Raw genomic sequence first — 19,733 nt, forward strand, 5'->3', positions numbered from 1 at the left:
TTGTGTGTACACGCAAGTACAAGACCAAATGCGCACGGAACAAATCCTGTAATCCATGTCAGAGTTCGGTGGGGTATAAAAACACAAAAATACCAAGCATGCTTCCTCCGAAAGCGCCGTATGGCTGTCTGAATGGCGGGGTAAAAACGGTCACACACGTAAAAAAACCACTCGTGCAAAAACACGAGTGAACGTGGGAATTTCAGGCCAAGAACGAAGAAGAAGAAGAAGGCACTTGATATTCATGGGGTCAAATTCGTTCAACAACAAAAATGGTAATTAAACTTAGAAATTTGCTTCATCGTGAAATCCTTCTCTTCTCATTCAAGGGACGTAACCACTCAGTGCATGTTTTCGAACGAATCGAATTTTGGGGTTAAATCTATTGAATTTCGCGACCAATTTCCTTCACTTGCAAGAAACTGACATGCTTTTCTCCCCAAAATAAGTTTACATCTTTAACTTGACCAGGAAAGAACATTTCAGTCTCGGGTATATAGCGAATGAGAAAGCTGATTGTATGAGAAACCTGATATCGTTACACCCTTCTTACGCGCATCGGTGTAGAGGGTTACTACATGTAGTTCTTCTCCTTCTTGTTGTTGCCGCTACACGTGGAGACCAGTCCAATTGAGAAATGTAGTGGTCATCTGCAGGGACGCCGCCGTGCCGTACAGCTTATCCTGGATGGGAGTCGGCTCCGGCCACATCTTCCTTCTCAACAACTGGAAGTTCCCGCAGTCTTGTAGGATGTGGTGGGTGTCCTGCTCTGCTTCTCCACAGGGACACATAGTGAGCCTGCGTGTTGCTTTTTGTGAAGCTTACCCAACAATTTTTCACTGTTATAAAAACGCAGATATTTTACTTGCATTTACGTGATTTCTTCTTCGTTCATGGGCTGAAACCCCCACGGTGTTTACGTGTATGGCCGTTTTTACCCCACCATTCAGGCAGCCATACGCCGCTTTCGGGGGAGCATTTGCATGACAATTTCTGGGCCACTCTTATGCACAGCATGTACAAGGACACTGTTCTTAAGGTGTTGATTTGTTAAGCTCAATCAAATCAAATCAAATTACGTTTATTATTTCAAGCATAAGAAATGACAGTGGAGGTACACATGACAAAAAGACAGAAGAAACACTACAACATTATTAACATTTTAAAACACGCGCTAACTAAGAAAATGATGATTGCATGACTACTAAACACCTGACTGCATACACACATTCTCGCCGTTAAGATGTAAAAGATTCATACACAAACATTACATTCAATTCCTCTTAAAAATCTACAACTAGAACAAAAGAAGTACGCCTTTATGACGTAAACGATTTATACACAAACATTACATTCAATTCCTCTTAAAAATCTCAAACTACAACAAAAGAAGTACGCCTTTATGACGTAAACGATTCATACACAAACATTATGGCCCTGTCACACGACTGTTTTAAAGCCTGCGTATGCCGACGTATGGGACATTTGCATTCAATTCCTCTTAAAAATCTCAAACTAGAACAAAAGAAGTACGCCTTTATGACGTAAACGATTTATACACAAACATTACATTCAATTCCTCTTAAAAATCTCAAACTACAACAAAAGAAGTACGCCTTTATGACGTAAACGATTCATACACAAACATTACATTAAATTCCTCTTAAAAATCTACAACTAGAACAAAAGAAGTACGCCTTTATGACGTAAACGATTTATACACAAACATTACATTCAATTCCTCTTAAAAATCTCAAACTACAACAAAAGAAGTACGCCTTTATGACGTAAACGATTCATACACAAACATTACATTAAATTCCTCTTAAAAATCTACAACTACAACAAAAGGAGTACGCCTTTATGACGTAAACGATTCAAACACAAACATTACATTCAATTCTTCTTAAAAATCTAAACAAAAGGTGTATGCCTTTATGACGTAAAAGATTCATACACAAACATTACATTCAATTCCTCTTAAAAATCTACAACTAGAACAAAAGAAGTACGCCTTTATGACGTAAACGATTCATACACAAACATTACATTAAATTCCTCTTAAAAATCTACAACTACAACAAAAGGAGTACGCCTTTATGACGTAAACGATTTATGCACACAAAGCACTGGGGTGAGACATATAGCTACTGTCTCTGAATCTTCACATAAAGTAGACCTGTGTCTGTCTCGGATTCGTACCTGTGCTAGTCGCCCAGTGCTTTACCACCTGAGTTACTGGGTTTCCAGGCCCCCACGAGAAATTACAAAGAGGGTGCCTTTAAATAAAAATCCCTTTTTGTACGATTTGGACTGCTCTAAGGAATGAATTCTCAAACAACTTAGACAAGCTTTCTCTGTAATTAAGCTGTTTAGAAGGCTTATTGATGTGAACTGACCTGTCGTTCCTTTTGGCTTCGTTAGTAACTGACCACATGCTTATGTCCAAAATTAATTAATCTAATCCAAAAACAAAGAGACTGCCCACGTTCCAAAATTCAGAATAAAACAAAAAGAGAAAGGTAGGTTGTTAGAACGTTGTTATTGACAAAATTACGTTACAATCACAAATATATCGACCCAACGGTCTTTTAAGTGAACAGACAAACAAATATCACACAAAAATTATAAAATGATGAAGATGGCAGGATGTATTACGCACACAGAAAAACAAAACAAACAAGAGGGTTGCAGACAGGCAAGATGAGCCAGGCTGAATGAATCTAAACCAGGATAAGAAAGCTTTACGTTAAATTGAGACTGACATATTATTAGATAGACATTTGATTCCTGACACCTCGTATAGACGTCTTTATCATTTTAAGATCTTTGAGCATTTTGGGGGTTTGGTTTCGGATTTCACGAGCAATAGTGAGTTGATGTATATGTCTCACGTAGGGATACACTCTTTGCTTACACGCAGAGATGCCATTTTGGTGTTGGCATTCAACGAAATGCCTCAACTTTTCTTCGATATCTTCAATAACTTTGTCGTCATTTCTGCAAAGCTCTTGAATTAATTTGTTCGTGGTGGACGGAAGGTGATTCCAAGGCCTGAAGGCTTGAGTCTACCCATGTAAAAAGGACGTAGAATCTTCTTCTTCTTCACGCGTTGACGCATGTTTTTAGCACGAGTTGAGTTTTACGCGTATGACCGTTTTTACCCCGCCATTCAGGCAGCATACGCCGATTTCGGGGGAGGCATGCTGGGTATTTTCGTGTTTCTATAGCCCACCGAACTCTGACATGGATTACAGGATCTTTTCCGTGCGCACTTGGTCTTGTGCTTGCGTGTACACACGAAGGGGGTTACGTCACTAGCAGGTCTGCGCTTAAATTGACCTGGGAGATCGGAAAAATCTCCACTCTTAACCCACCAGGCGGCAGCGACCGGGATTCGAACTCACGACTTCCCGATTAGGAGGCCGATGTCTTACCACCACGCCCCTGCGCCCGTCAGGACGTAGAATCAAAATAGGTCTTTCGGACGACTGACGTGTCGCAAACGAAAACGAAAGACAACTGATTGACACCAGGCAATTTTTAAAACTGAAAAATCAAATTTTTTCAATTTTCAACTGATTTTACGAATTTATTTAGTGGTGATTCTTATGCCAAGAAGTCTGATACTCCATAATCAAGTTTCATACATTATTTTATAAACAATGTCTTAACGCTTCCTTCTCTTTTTACATTTAGTCAAGTTTTGACTAAATGTTTTAACATAGAGGAGGAATCGAGACGAGGGTCGTGGTGTATGTGTGTGTGTGTGTGTGTGTGTGTGTGTGTCTGTCTGTCTGTTTGTGCGTGTGTGTGTGTGTTCAGTGTGTGTGTGTGTGCCTGTGTGTTAGTCTGTCTGTCTGTCTGTCTGTCTGTGCTGTGTGTGCATATGTGTGTGTGTCAAAGCAGCACCGCCCTGATATGGCCCTTCGTGGTCGGCTGGGCGTTAAGCAAACAAACAAACAAACCGGTCTTTATGAAATTTTACATGAGAGTTCCTGGGAATGATATCCCCGGACGTTTTTTTCTTTTTTTCGATAAATGTCTTTGATGACGTCATATCGGACTTTTTGTAAAAGTTGAGGCGGCACTGTCACACCCTCATTTTTCAATGAAATTGATTGAAATTTTGGCCAATCAATCTTCGACAAAGGCCGGACTTTGGTATTGCATTTCAGCTTGGTGGCTTAAAAGGTAATTAATGACTTTGGTCATTAAAAATCTGAAAATTGTAAAAAAAAAAAAAATTAAAAAACGATCCAAATTTACGTTCATCTTATTTTTCATCATTTCCTGATTCAAAAAACATATAAATATGTTATATTTGGATTAAAAACAAGCTCTGAAAATTAAAAATATAAAAATTATGATCAATATTAAATTTTCGAAATCAATTTAAAAACACTTTCATCTTATTCCTTGTCGGTTCCTGATTCCAAAAACATATAGATATGATATGTTTGGATTAAAAACACGCTCAGAAAGTTAAAACGAAGAGAGGTACAGAAAAGCGTGCTATCCTTCTCAGCGCAACTACTACCCCGCTCTTCTTGTCAATTTCACTGCCTTTGCCACGAGCGGTGGACTGACGATGCTACGAGTATACGGTCTTGCTGAAAAATTGCAGTGCGTTCATTTTCATTCTGTGAGTTCGACAGCTTGACTAAATGTTGTATTTTCGCCTTACGCGACTTGTTATTTCTCTCCTTAGCAATCCTAGAACTTACATAAAAACCATCTTTTGAAACATGTATATCCCTTTTAATTATTTTTTTCTCAGGCGTAGGCTAGAAGTATGGGTTTTTCCTGTCAATATGGGTAGGGGGCAGGGGTAGTAGAAGAACCTCAGCACGTCATGGAGTATTCATGTTTTTACTGCAGGTTCTTTTTGTTTTTTTGGTTTTTTGCCAAGCACATCATTGTGGGGCTTTTAATAAATAACATGCATCCGTCCACTCACAATATATTTTCTTTCATCCTTCAACATTTACCACTCAAAAAAGTCTATAGTATTAGGATCCATGAAACAAATGAAAGGCATCTGCGGATGTATAGATGTATAATTGACCACACTCATTTGGTATACATTCTGACAATTCATTATAAAGACATCTTTCTGAAGTAAGTGACAACTATTACTGCAGTTAAATGGATACGTAACCTTGAATGTCACAAAGTTTTACAAATGTCTCATCACTTCTACCCGTTTAATTTTATGTCTGTTTTTGTTACATTTAGTCAAGTTATGACTAAATGTTTTAACATCGAGGGGGGAATCGAGACGAGGGTCGTGGTGTATGTGTGTGTGTGTGTGTGTGTGTGTGTGTGTAGAGCGATTCAGACTAAACTACTGGACCGATCTTTATGAAATTTGACATGAGAGTTCCTGGGTATGATATCCCCGGACGTTTTTTTCTTTTTTTCGATAAATGTCTTTGATGACGTCATATCCGGCTTTTTGTAAAAGTTGAGGCGGCACTGTCACACCCTCATTTTTCCATTAAATTGATTGAAATTTTGGCAAAGCAATCTTCGACGAAGGCCGGGGTTTGGTATTGCATTTCAGCTTGGTGGCTTAAAAACTAATGAGTGAGTTTGGTCATTAAAAATCGGAAACTTGTAATTAAAATCATTTTTTTATTAAACGATCCAAAAACAATTCAATCTTATTCTTCATCCTTTTCTGATTCCAAAAACATATAAATATGTTATATTTGGATTAAAAACAAGCTCTGAAAATTAAAAATATAAAAATTATGATCAAAATTAAATTTCCGAAATCGATTTAAAAACAATTTCATCTTATTCCTTGTGGGTTCCTGATTCCAAAAACATATAGATGTGATATGTTTGGATTAAAAACACGCTCAGAAAGTTAAAAAGAATAGAGATAAAGAAAAGCGTGCTATCCTTCTCAGCGCAACTACTACCCAGCTCTTCTTGTCAATTTCACTGCCTGTGCATCGAGCGGTGGACTGACGATGCTACGAGTATACGCTCTTGCTGTAAAAATGCAGTGAGTTCAGTTTCATTCTGTTAGTTCGACAGCTTGACTAAATGTTATAATTTCGCCTTACGCGACTTGTTTCATGCTTGAAATTAGTTTCAAAAGTTGGTACAAAGTTGTCGTTCTGTCCACTTTATACTCAAAGTAACTTTTGTGTTCTTTATTGTTCCTCAATCATTCTTTTTCAGTTGTGATCATTTCATTGTTGGTTTCTTTACATCTCCACAATATAATCTTAGAAATGTCATCAGTGGTGGTTTTGTTTTAAAGTCTGATACTCCATACTTACGTTTCAGACGGTTATCTTGTCCTTTCTGGCCTCAGCACTCCTTGAACTTAAGAAAGTTCACTTTAAAAAAAAGGTTTATCACTTTTCAAGGGGTAGACTCCAGCCTTAAATCCAAGCCGCCATATTGAAGAAATATTCTGACGAATTTGATTTTTAGACGTCTGCAGAACAATTACGTCCTTCAGATTCAAGCAAGCAGAGAATGCATTAACAAATCGAAATTTTGATAAAGGGTGTTAGATTGTTCATAACGTGTTCATGCGTGCTGGAGTTCACCTGTCGTCAACATATAGTGAGGTTGACTAATCTCACAAGTTAAATGTTTATATACTGATTGTACAGTAGAGTTTTCTTCTTTCGGCCAAGTGGCCTCAGAGTCCGACAAAAACTCATATTGAGGCGGCTAGCAGAGACTACAAAATAGTGTGTGTCTGTGTGCGTTAAATCGAAAAAAGACGAAGAATTCTAGATCGATATATAAATGTTATTTGTATGTTTGATCATAGTGTGACATTTTATACAGATCGATATATAAATGTTATTTGTATGTTTGATCATAGTGTGACATTTTATACAGATCGATATATAAATGTTATTTGTATGTTTGATCATAGTGTGACATTTTATACACATCGAGACAACAATTTGTCTATACAATGCGCAGGAACATTCAGTTAATTCACTGATGATTTATTCAAATCTTTCAAATCGTAAAATCTAAAACCTAGGTTAAATCAGATTCTCCTTGTGTGTATTTACAGGTCGATCAACATAACCAAAGTGAACGTCACTACTTCGGTTACATCAGCCTCCACACCACAGGCTCACAACCTGTAACTTACAACCACCAACAACCCAACAACGACAACATAGAAGAAGAATAAGCAAAGCAACAACAACGACTGAGGGGCAGCAACAGCAACAACAATCTCCGTCCTCGCTGCGAAGGTGCACGGAACAGACAGAAGGTCGCGTCAAGGTCTAAGTTAGGTGAAGGTTGACATCTACTTAAGGTCAAGGTCGTCGCGCGGGTCAAGGTCAGGGGTCATGGGTCAGCGGCTGGCACGGCGGGAGCGGGAGAGAGGGGGGAGGCTGTACCACCAGCAGAGAGCGGAAGAGGCGGTGGAGAAATGGAACCACTCCCTCACCAAGCTGAGGGACCCACGGGACAGATTTCAGGTAAGCACGGCAACTACAGCGAATAGGTTGGATTTTTTTGTTTTAATGGGGGGTTATTTTTTTAAGAATTTTAGATTGTGTCTTTGTTTGTTTCTTTGAATGTTTGTAATCGTTTGTGTGTGTGTGTGTGTGTGTGTGTGTGTGTGTGTGTGTGTGTGTGTGTGTGTGTGTGTGTGTGTGTGTGTGTGTGGTGCGGTGCGTGCGTGCGCGTGTGTGTATGCGTGTATGTGCGCATGTGCGTGTGTGCATGCGTGCGTGTTACTGTCTGTTTATGTGTGTTGTTTTTTGTTTACTTCTAACGAGATTCTGGTTCATACACGATCCCGCATGCACAAAATGACAGCGAAGGCCGTTTTTTTTCCTAAAGGTGAGCGGAGACCTGTGCCGGGCGCTATGCGAGCTGGGAAAGTCCAGGGAAGCGCTGGAACACGCCGGGCACCAGTGCGGGCTCGCTACCGAGATCGGCGAGCCCGCCATGCTGGCAGAGGCCCACCTCAACATGGCGCTGTGCAACGTCAGGTCGTGCGAGTTCTCCAAAGCCGTGTCCTACTGTCGCTCCGCCATGCAGCACCAGCCTGAAGGGGGAGCCATCACTGGGTAAGACAGTAGTGTTGGAGAAAAAAGATGAACTTAATTAGTACATAATTATTACACTGTACGCTAACAAGTACAGACCTTAACAGTCTGGTTTTTCACACACACAGCAACCTGCACCGGTGTCTGGGCTTAGCCTTTAACTCTACCTTTTTAACTGACCATCAACAGCCACTTGCACGTTTTTTTCAGCAACTGTACTTTTTTTTGTCACTGCCCACATTAGGCACATATCTCCGCCTGTGCCTGGGCGACGCCTGTTACTCTAATTTTTATTGTTTACTGATTATCAACAGCTACTTGCATCTTTGTTCAGTAACTCTACTTTCTACTGACCACCTACAGCTATCTCCGTCAGTGCCTGGTCGACGCCTTTGACTCTTCCTTTTTAACTGATCACCAACAGCTACCTAGCTGCACCTTTGTTCAGTAACTGTACTGTTTATCTGACCATCAATAAGTTTCCGAACCATGTGTCTGGGTGACGCTTTTAGCTCTACATGTTGAACTGACCATCAGCAGCTACCAGCATTTTTGTTCAGTATCTCTACTTTTCTGTTAACTGACCACCAACAGCTACCAGCACTTTTGTCCAGTATCTCTACTTTTCTGTTAACTGACCACCAACAGCTACCAGCACTTTTGTTCAGGATCTCTACTTTTTTGTTAACTCACCATCAACAGCTACCAGCACTTTTGTCCAGTATCTCTACTTTTCTGTTAACTGACCACCAACAGCTCCCTGCAATTGTGTTAAACTTCTTTTAACTCTTCATGTTGTAACTGACCGCCAACAGCTACCTCCACCTGTGTCTGGGCGACGCCTTCATGGGGCTGAGCGAGCTACAGAAGGCGTGGAGCAACTACATGCGGGCCCACGCCATGGCGCACAACCTGGCAGACCGCGTGCTGGAGGTACAGGTGCACGCATCCATGTCGCACATCTACAGCGCCCTCAACGACCACGACTCCGCCATCGCCTGCTGCCACGCCGCCCAGCAGCTGTCCGAGGACGTCGGGAAGCAGCGAGTTCCGCCGGAAGTGGCTGGAGCCGTGACGCGCTTCCGGCGTCGCCTGGCCACCATCATCGCGCGACCTTACCGCAAGATCGGACGTTACAACGAGGCTATGGACTACTGCGAGGTCAGTAAGGTTTGATTTTGGTTAAACTGCTTATTTGTTTTACATTTAGTCCAGTTTTGACGAATAGTTTTCAGATAGACCGGGAATCAAGACGAGGTGTATGTGTGTGCTTTGTATGTCTGTGTGTGTGTCTGTGTGTGTGTGTGTCTGTGTGTGTGTCTGTCTTTCTCTCTGTCTGTCTGTATGTCTGTCTGTGCGTGTGTGGAGCCATTTGTTTTGTTTTCACAGCGGATCTGTACGTTGCATATAGTTTCGCAGTCATGAAAAAGAGGAGGCCTTACTGTAGTACTTTATCCGATTTGACTTGACGCTACAACAAGGCTATTGACTACACTGTGAGTTGAGTACAGATCCTCTTTGTGACAGCTCTTTTTACATTTAGTCAAGTTTTGACTAAATGTTTTGGGGCGGGGATGTAGCTCAGTCGGTAGCGCGCTGGATTTGTATCCAGTTGGCCGCTGTCAGCGTGAGTTCGTCCCCACGTTCGGCGAGAGATTTATTTCTCAGAGTCAACTTTGTGTGCAGACTCTCCTCGGTGTCCGAACACCCCCGTGTGTACACGCAAGCACAAGACCAAGTGCGCACGAAAAAAATCCTGTAATCCATGTCAGAGTTCGGTGGGTTATAGAAACACGAAAATACCCAGCTTGCTTCCTCCGAAAGCGGCGTATGGCTGCCTAAATGGCGGGGTAAAAACGGTCATACACGTAAAAGCCCATGAACGAACAAACAAACAAACTAAATGTTTTAACATAGAGGGGGAATCGAGGCGAGGGTCGTGGTGTATGTGTGTGTGTGTCTGTCTGTCTTTGTGTGTGTGTAGAGCGATTCAGACTAAACTACTGGACCGATCTTTATTAACCTTGACATGAGAGTTCCTGGGTATGATATCCCCAGATGGTTTTTTTCATTTTTTCGATAAATGTCTTTGATGACGTCATATCCGGCTTTTTGTAAAAGTTGAGGCGGCACTGTCACACCCTCATTTTTCAATAAAATTGATTGAAATTTTGGCCAAGCAATCTTCGACGAATGCCGGACTTTGGTATTGCATTTCAGATTGGAGGCTTAAAAATTAATTAATGACTTTGGTCATTAAAAATCTGAAAATTGTAAAAACGATCCAAAATTACGTTCATCTTATTTTTTATCATTTTCTGATTCCAAAAACATAAATATGTTATTTTCGGATTAAAAACAAGCTCTAAAAATTAGAAATATAAAAATTATGATTAAATTAAATTTCCGAAATCGATTTATTTCATCTTATTCCTTGTCGGTTCCTGATTCAAAAAACATATAGATATGATATGTTTGGATTAAAAACACGCTCAGAAAGTTAAAACGAAGAGAGGTACAGAAAAGCGTGCTATGCAGCACAGCGCAACCACTACCGCGCTAAACAGGCTCGTCAATTTCACTGACTTCTACGGACAACGGTCATTGTGAAATAATGCAGTGCGTTCAGTTTCATTTTGTGAGTTCCACAGCTTGACTAAATGTAGTAATTTCGCCTTACGCGACTTGTTTTCTTCTTATTCTCAAGTTCTTCTTTTTTCGACGGATCATTTGCCATAGATCTTTAAGTCTTTTAAAAGAGCGGAGGACCCAAAGTAGTATACTATGCGATTAATGTGATTGATTAAGAATTCGTCTGTGGCACCTCTACCTTTTCCAAACTAGTCTGGCTAGAATTCATCACCCTGCTTCAATTCTTCAAGATATTCACATACATTGATTAGATTTTACTGGCTGGCCTAAACCGTGAGCGACCTATCCCAACCATTACTATCCCCAAGCACACGAAAACCTAACCACAGTCGAACCTTTCACAACGGACCACACAAGGGACCAACCAAACGCGGTCCTCATAGACAGGTGGCCGTTGTGGAAAGGTGAAGTATGTAGGATAGAACCTCGTCGGGGTTAACTGGTTGGGATGGTCGGAATGGGCAGGTGGTCGCTATCAAGGAATGGTCGCTATCAAGGAATGGTCACTATCAAGGAATGGTCGCTATCAAGGAATGGTCGCTATCAAGGAATGGTCGCTATCAAGGAATGGTCGCTATCAAGGAATGGTCGCTAGTACAGGTTTGACTGTACCTCTTCACCTACCATGCTCATCCTGAACTCAGGTCAAAATGAGTTCGGCTCATTCTCTCCCTGACAGGATGCCTTGAGTTTCAAACCGATTTTTTTTTAACATATTTAGAGCTTTTTACATTTAGTCAAGTTTTGACTAAATGTTTTAACGTAGAGGGGGGAATCGAGACGAGGGTCGTGGTGTATGTGCGTGTGTGTGTCTGTCTGTCTGTGTGTGTGTGTGTGTGTGTGTGTAGAGCGATTCAGACTAAACTACTGGACCGATCTTTATGAAATTTGACATGAGAGTTCCTGGGTATGAAATCCCCGAACGTTTTTTTCATTTTTTTGATAAATGTCTTTGATGACGTCATATCCGGCTTTTCGTGAAAGTTGAGGCGGCACTGTCACGCCCTCATTTTTCAACCAAATTGGTTGAAATTTTGGTCAAGTAATCTTCGACAAAGCCCGGACTTCGGTATTGCATTTCAGCGTGGTGGCTTAAAAATTAATTAATGACTTTGGTCATTAAAAATCTGAAAATTGTAAAAAACAATAAAAATTTATAAAACGATCCAAATTTACGTTCATCTTATTCTCCATCATTTTCTGATTCCAAAAACATATAAATATGTTATATTTGGATTAAAACCAAGCTCTAAAAATTAAATATATAAAAATTATTATCAAAATTAAATTGTCGAAATCAATTTAAAAACACTTTCATCTTATTCCTTGTTGGTTCCTGATTCCAAAAACATATAGATATGATATGTTTGGATTAAAAACACGCTCAGAAAGTTAAAACAAAGAGAGGTACAGAAAAGCGTGCTATCCTTAGCGCAACTACTACCCCGCTCTTCTTGTCAATTTCACTGCCTTTGCCATGAGCGGTGGACTGACGATGCTACGAGTATACGGTCTTGCTGAAAAATGGCATTGCGTTCAGTTTCATTCTGTGAGTTCGACAGCTACTTGACTAAATAATAATAATAATAAGAAGAAGAAGAACATTTATATAGCGCTAAATCAAAAACTTTCGTTAAAAAGGCTTGCTCTAAGCGCTTGACATCTAGACCAAGGAACTTAGTCGATAAATATCGACAGGGGGCCGACAAATGGTTTAAATGGGAAATGTGTGTATATGGGTGTGGGTTTGAAACAAACAAACAAACCAACCCATGTGAACCCCGGGCCGCAGGCCTTCGATGTAGTGATTGAAAAAAAAAGGATGTTCTCAAATGGTTCAATTCTCATTTGGTCTGATTCTCAAATGGTACCGGTATACTCCCCCCCCCCTGGCCGCAGGCCTAGGAGTAAAATTTTTATAGACACTGACCTTCTTCCCAGGGGTCATTGACCCAGTTTTAGCTATGAGAGGTGGTTCGCCCAGAGGCTGTAGAGTATACTGGGGCGGTCTCTTTGATGTCTTGAGAGGAAACTTGGCCAGGGTAGTACATGCACCAGAACTGGTGGACACCAAGGACAAACATGAAATCGAAGCAGTTTGCTTTCAGAGAGAACGGTCGTCAGCAACTCAAACTTCTCTGTTTTCTTTTTTTTTTTAAATCTGACTTTCTTTGTGGCCCCCTGACTCCGCCCCCTCCCTCTGTAAGGACCCTCCTCCACAAGGACCGATTTTTGTCAACATTTTAAAGGTCGCTAGAGAGGGGTTCCACTGTATGACCTAACCGCTACTGGCAGACGGCCTCAATCTTCACGCGCAAAGACGAGATTAATAGGTGCTCGGTTTTGGTATTTTGAATTACATTACATTAAACCTTTGTTGGGTTTCATGGTCATGGCAACAGCCATAATAATATTACATGATGTATAATATCATATTTCAGCATATGTGAATTACATGTCATCATACTAAACTGTCATACATTTTTATTCCTACATTATTCTGATTGATCACAACCAAACCTACTATCATTGGACACATCCAAATGCAAGCGCCTGTTCTTGACAATTTCTCTCTGATCTAAATATAAAATCAGTGCAATTTCCTGGGTCGGGCTTTGCCACAGACACTCACGGTTTGGCCTGTAGGTAAAATGTACAATGTATTTTCTGATTTGTGCACAAAAGCTTTTTTTCTTTTTTCTTTTTTTTAACATAACAATGTTTAATGTCACTGTATGTTTAAAAGACCATGGTCATATTTGTAAAAAAAATGTTAAATTAGAAAATAAATAACATTTTGGTTCATGATTTTTCCTACACCTGTGCTAAAAATAAGAAATAAAAATGTCGGGTATATAAGTCACTCAAATACAGCTAGGTATGAATGGCTCGGTTTGAGTTTGTTGCAGTTGACCCTGCACAATGCGACATATCATGTTTTTGTTGAACAATTTTGACGTCACCCCTCCCATAGGGTGACGTATTTCACAACTTCCTGTGTTACACAAACTCTGTGATGACCAATTTTGACGTCACCCCTCCCATAGGGTGACGGATTTCACAACTTTCTACAGATGAACAATTTTGACGTCACCCCTCCCATAGGGTGACGGATGTCACAACTTCCTGTGTACACAAACTGATGACGTATTTCACAACAAAATGGCGCTGCCCATGGTCAACCTCGAAACTATCCGTATAGAATGGGGGCGTCCTCGCCCCCATAATAAAACCAAGAACTTCATGTCACACTCTTTCATTCAGTATAGCACCATTCACACAGTTGTTATTCTGTACAAGACAATAAGTTAGTCTAACATTTAGAATGTTCATAAGATGAAAACAAGAGAAAACCAGACTGATTAAAACAACTGCTTAGTGCTAACAAAGCATGAATCTTAATGATAACGTAATAAATATTGTATTTTCGCCTTACGCGACTTGTTGTAATGTATTATTGATATAAGCAGATTCGCGATCGTCGATAATGATTTTTCATGGTGTTTTGTAATTTTTAAATTACAAAGGAATTGATATGTAAGACAATTTCAAGCGAGCTATTTTTCGCGGCTGTATTTACTGTGCAAACAACTCTAAATATGGCAAAAGTGTCACGTGATAATCAACCGTTTGGTTTCGACGCTCACTGGAGCAGACTATTTTTTCTGTAAACCAGTTGACAGTGATGAAACCATATATTACGGTCTCCTTCCGGCAGCAGTCCCAAAATTTCGACTTGTTTTGACCTTAGAACGATGTCTTTATTATAACTGTGAAGAACAGAACGGAGATCACTGTCGCAGTCGGCCAATCTGCAATCATTTTCGTCTCGCGAACACTGATCTCAAATTTATATCAGTGCTCGCGAAAAACATATGGGAGATAACTCTGTATTCTTGTTTTGATAGATTCGCGTAGGACTGTAGCGTCCGGTCAGAGAGACAACTGGCAATAGCCGTGGAGCGATGCTTATCAGAATGCTACCATGCTGTGCGAGCAGGGAACACGAACTATTTTTAGTCGCGGACGTTGCGGCTCCCGCAGTGAGGCGGTGTGTAGTAATTAGTGAGCGATACCACGCATCAGGAGGTACCTGCTTTTAGGGGCTAACTCCGGACATATACATACACCTTACCTGTCTACCTGTGATATAGGGGCTGCTCGTTATGAGGCTAGTTCTAAGCGGCATGACCCAGCTAATAGACTTGACTACCTGTGGCTGTAGCCATGGTACTGACTCAGTGAGAGAACAGCAAGGGATTCAAACTGACCTAAAACAAGAATTATTCTATCTGGAGATATACCTGAAAGGAGAAATGTGTTAGCGGGGTTGTTCTAAAATATGCAGAAATATGGAACTACTGATAACAGGTTAATTCATAAAACTGTAAATATATGTGAGACTGTAAAAAGGTTTAAGGGTGTTTTTGAATGTTGCGAAATTAGTTAGTGAGTGAGTGAGTGAATCATTCAGTCAGTCAGTCAGTTAGTCAATCCGTTTGTAAGTTAGTTAGTTTGCTAGTTAGTTAGTTAGTTAGTTGTGTCATTCTTTCACAGGGTGTGTTTGCTTCTTTTTGTTTTTTAAGTATCCTTATGTTGAATACTGTATTTGTCGTATTTTTTTGGCAGGTTCGTGGGTGTAATTGTTGAGACTGAAATTTGAAAAATAATCTTGAAATTTGGTTCAATATCTTTCCTGGAGCGAAGTCGAAGTGGGCGATAGTTTTACCAAGGGAATTTTTTGTCACCAGAAAATTAACACAATGTTCGTAGACAATGAAAGTCAAGATTTTTGTTCAGGGAAAGAGAGTTTTTAGAGCGCAGGTATTGTCTGCACTTTGTTGAGTGAAAGGTTGCATGTCTAGCCAGACTGTAATCAAATAAGCATACATCCGACAAAAAAGCACGACAGTTAAGAAGGTGAACAGGTTTATCTCTCTCTCTCTCTCTCTCTCTATCTCTCTCTCTCTCTCTCTCTCTCTCTCTCTCTCTCTCTCTCTCTCTCTCTCTGAGGTATTACACACCGGTGCGACCGAAACTAAGGTATCAATAAACTACGCTTGTGCATCGGGTTGAAAGTATACCCTGATCCCTCGGAGATATACCTCCACTCCGGTCTGAACGACCTCACGTGACATGTTATATGGTAGAAGAGCATGCTGTCGCTTATTCTCCTTCTGAAGATGAGGTATACCTTCACTTCGGTTAGACTGAAACGATGCTCAAGCAGCGGAATTTGTGTGTGTTTTGTTTCAGAGCAAACTGATGTTATTTTATCCTAACAAACAAGAAGATATTCTCACGCACCGCCTTGTTCAGGATATTCACTAGTTGACAATGATGTGTGCTAATAAATAAGCAATGAAACGAACAAAGGAAAGAACGACCGAACGAAAGAACAAATGAACCAAAGAACGGACGGACGGACGGACGGACGGACGGACGGACGGACGAATTGACGGACGGACGGACGGACGGACGGACTGACGGACAGACTGACGGACGGACCAACGGGCAGACTGATTGAGGGGCGGACCGATGGACAGGGGGTGGGGGGAGGGTGGGGGGGGGGTGTTACGGGTAACCCCTCCTGATCCGGTCCTGCAGGGTATTCCTTCAACCCTCTGCACAAGAGCAATCTTTTGATACAGACTGAAGGACGGACGGACTGACGGACGGACTGATGGACTGACCGACAGACTGTCGGACGGACGTACGGACGGACATACGGACGGACTAAAAGGACGAAGGAACGAATGAACGAAGGAAATAACGAAGGAACGAAAGAGCGAACGAACCAACCCACGAATGAACGAAAGAACGAACGAACGAACGAACGAACGAACGAGCAAACAAACAAACAAGCAAACAAACAAAAAAAAACACAAATAAACAAGCAAACAATAAACAATATGTGCAAACTGGCGCATTTTCAGAGCATTTGTCAAACGTTTGGAGGAGGTTTACGGTTAGGCCAGGGTGGGGGGGGGGGGTTGTCCCACCAACAATGAGGAACATCCCCCCCCCCCCTCTCTCTCTCTCTCTCCTGTAGTTCGGCCCTGCACAAGAGGAATTTATTGATACGGACTCAGTGAAGGAAGAACGGATTGACTGACGGACGGACGGACTGACGGACGTACTGAAGGACTGTCGGACGGACTGTTGAACGAACGAACGAACGAACGAACGAACGAACCAACGAACAAACGAACGAACAAACGAACGAACGAACAAACAAACGAACAAATTAGCAAATGAATACATACATTCGCAGAGAGAAAAAGGCAAAAGGTACATTTGTGGAGTCAGTAAGGGGGGTGGGTGGACTTCCGGAACCCAGGAACCTTGGGAGTCCACCCTGGCCTAGATCACACACACTGATCCGACACACACTGACACACTGACACACACACGTGACACACACACACACACACAACGTGACCACACACACATGGGCACACACACAGACACACCCCCACACCGGCACACACACACACACACACACGCACGCACACACACACACACACTGTGACACACACACGTACACACACGTACACTAGTGACACACACACACACACACACATACACAAACACACACACACACACATACACAAACACATACTGACACACTCGCAACTGACATATCAGAGGGGGGTGGTAAGTCATTTGAACGTTTAAATTCTTTTGTCACAAATTTTAAAAAACCCATCAACAATAGGGCGTATGCATAAACTCCCGTCTTTTTAGTGGAAACTGACCTATGAGAGTAGTTTCCCTTGTTTGGGCCAAACAAACAATGGCGTCAGCGAAGGGAAATCCTACCATCTGTATCTGTATAGATCTGTGAGCGAGTCACAGTCGTTCTTGCGTGAAAGAGGCGTCACGTTTAGCGATTACCGCAAGCATGAACTGTCCGATTTAGTGCAGAAAGCATTTGAAATCAAGTTGCCCATCGATCCCGAGGCGCTGATCGAGGATCGAGCCGAAGTGATCGGCTTGAAACTGCGCGATTTAGCCGGTCCAGAAAACCCACGACGACGCAATGTTCAGAGCTCTGCAGAATCCTGGTTTCTTGTCAGGAAGTACCAACATAAACATTCTACCTGACTTTTCTGAGTTTGATGTGTGCACGTACCAGCTCAGTGCATCAAATGCGTCTGTTGCCAGTGTGCGGGATTATCGTAAATCAGAAGGATTCCAGATGATGAGAGATGGATAATTATGTGGTAGAATTTATACAAGCGTGTGGCATCCCATCACTGCCATCAGAGCCCCCAACAGATGGCTATTTTGCTGTCAAAAGCAAAGTGAAGCCAAGAACCCAGTGACTGGTGCAAATTTTATTCACAGTGGATTGTAATGACAAGTGTGGACATGGACCTAAGGAGCTGCATTTTGTCAGCCTTCTGCACCTGCAAGGGAGGGTATGTTCATATTTTGCTCGTTATTGTTAACACATTTAGCAGGCTGTCTATTCTTCCTTACATCTACACCAAGATAAAGGGAAGTAAAGCTAGCTAACTAACTAACCAGGATGTCAGGCAGTATTTTTTTTAATTTTTATTTTTATTTTATTTTTTTGGGCGGGGGGACTATTTTAATGGTTGATTGACTTTTAGGCCATAACAAACTTTGGTACAGGCCATCAGTAGACTTGCACTGTTTGTAACTTATCTATTTCATTTAAATTAAACTGATCTACATACATGTATGTGTATGCAAACAACAGTTGTGGGCAGAATGATGAAGTCATTGTGTGTGCTTTATACTGAAGTGTTAAAAAATTAATTAACCTTTTCAGCATTAGTGTTGCGACTTCATAACTTTAAGATGTCCAACTCATATATATTACTCCCTATTTTAGTATTTGTCATTGTACCAATGACATTTAAAACCTAAAAGTTAAAATCTGGTGTAATGTCTGAACAGCTTGTGCTGGGGAAGCACACAGTAGTGTCATTCATGTTGAGAGGGTTAACTATTTTAGCACTGTATAAATGCATCATTACAATTTACATTGAATGCGTAAACTGTTGCAGATTGGATGGTTATTGCCGCCATGTTCTGGCCACACTGTATGAGGTCATCGACTACAGAACTGACAGCAAAACGAGCGTCACTTCCGAGTCCTGCAGATGGGTGCGACGTGCAACTGAGAGCAGCAACGGAGTACTACTGACTGACATCCAAACAGATCTAGTCCAAAGGCCTGCAAATGACACGTAAGTAAAATTCTATAGATCTTGGAGTAGGTAACTGAGATTAAAATTGATTGCACGTACAGGGGAGGGAGGGAGAGTTTATTTTAGCTCGCTCATAGATCACAGAGTAAATATTTGATTGATTGATATGCAACTTACATAGCACACATATATATCCACACACTAGGTGTATGCTCAAGGCGCTTGGATGATGTTCTAGTCCTCCCTCGTGGTGGCTGTCTCACCCTGTGGTGAGACCAGTGACTCGGCTGCCGCCGGCGCTTAGTAGTATTAGTAGTTCTGATGTAACACCACAGGGATAGGTGTATGCTGGGTGTGTTCGTGTTTCTATAGGCCACTTTAATGCTGACAGATCTTTATTTTGCGTGCTCAGTCTTTTTGCATACGTCACTAGGTGTGTACACTACACACACTGAACCTCGGTTTAAGGTCTCATCCGACAGTATGTGCATGTATTTTATAATTTTAAGAAGTCAAAAAGATAATTCATTGTACAAAATTATCATAATTTACAAGATTGTACAACATCAGTTCAAGTTGCATGACACTGACAGGAAGATTAGACCCAAAAAAAAAAGTCTGTTCCTGATCACCCGACGAACCCTAGCTTGGACTCAGAGGTTTGGGGTCGGGGGTGGGATGGCAAGCATAACATTGATAGATGACTATAGTTTTGCAGTGGTTTGCTGTCTTGTACTATGAGTGTTAACAGCAATTGTTTATAATTTGTTACTCAACTTACAGTAAGGACAATTAGCTTTTCTCAGCAACTGCTAACAATTGTGACTTGCAACAGCGCTTCCTTAAA

At 41.3% G+C, this 19,733-nt stretch overlaps 1 protein-coding gene across 1 annotated transcript in view; it reads left to right on the top strand.

The window, feature by feature from the left end:
* LOC138962675 (43 kDa receptor-associated protein of the synapse-like) overlaps positions 1-19,733 on the top strand; it is a 79,689-nt gene that overhangs the window by 16,260 nt on the left and 43,696 nt on the right. The window contains exons 2-4 of the mRNA XM_070334592.1: positions 7,058-7,475; positions 7,843-8,072; positions 8,867-9,212. Coding sequence (XP_070190693.1) covers positions 7,344-7,475; positions 7,843-8,072; positions 8,867-9,212 — 708 coding nt within the window. The 5' untranslated portion in view covers positions 7,058-7,343. The remainder of the gene's footprint in view (positions 1-7,057; positions 7,476-7,842; positions 8,073-8,866; positions 9,213-19,733) is intronic.

Source organism: Littorina saxatilis, linkage group LG3 (genome assembly GCF_037325665.1).
Source record: "Littorina saxatilis isolate snail1 linkage group LG3, US_GU_Lsax_2.0, whole genome shotgun sequence".
NCBI classification, from domain to species: domain Eukaryota; kingdom Metazoa; phylum Mollusca; class Gastropoda; order Littorinimorpha; family Littorinidae; genus Littorina; species Littorina saxatilis.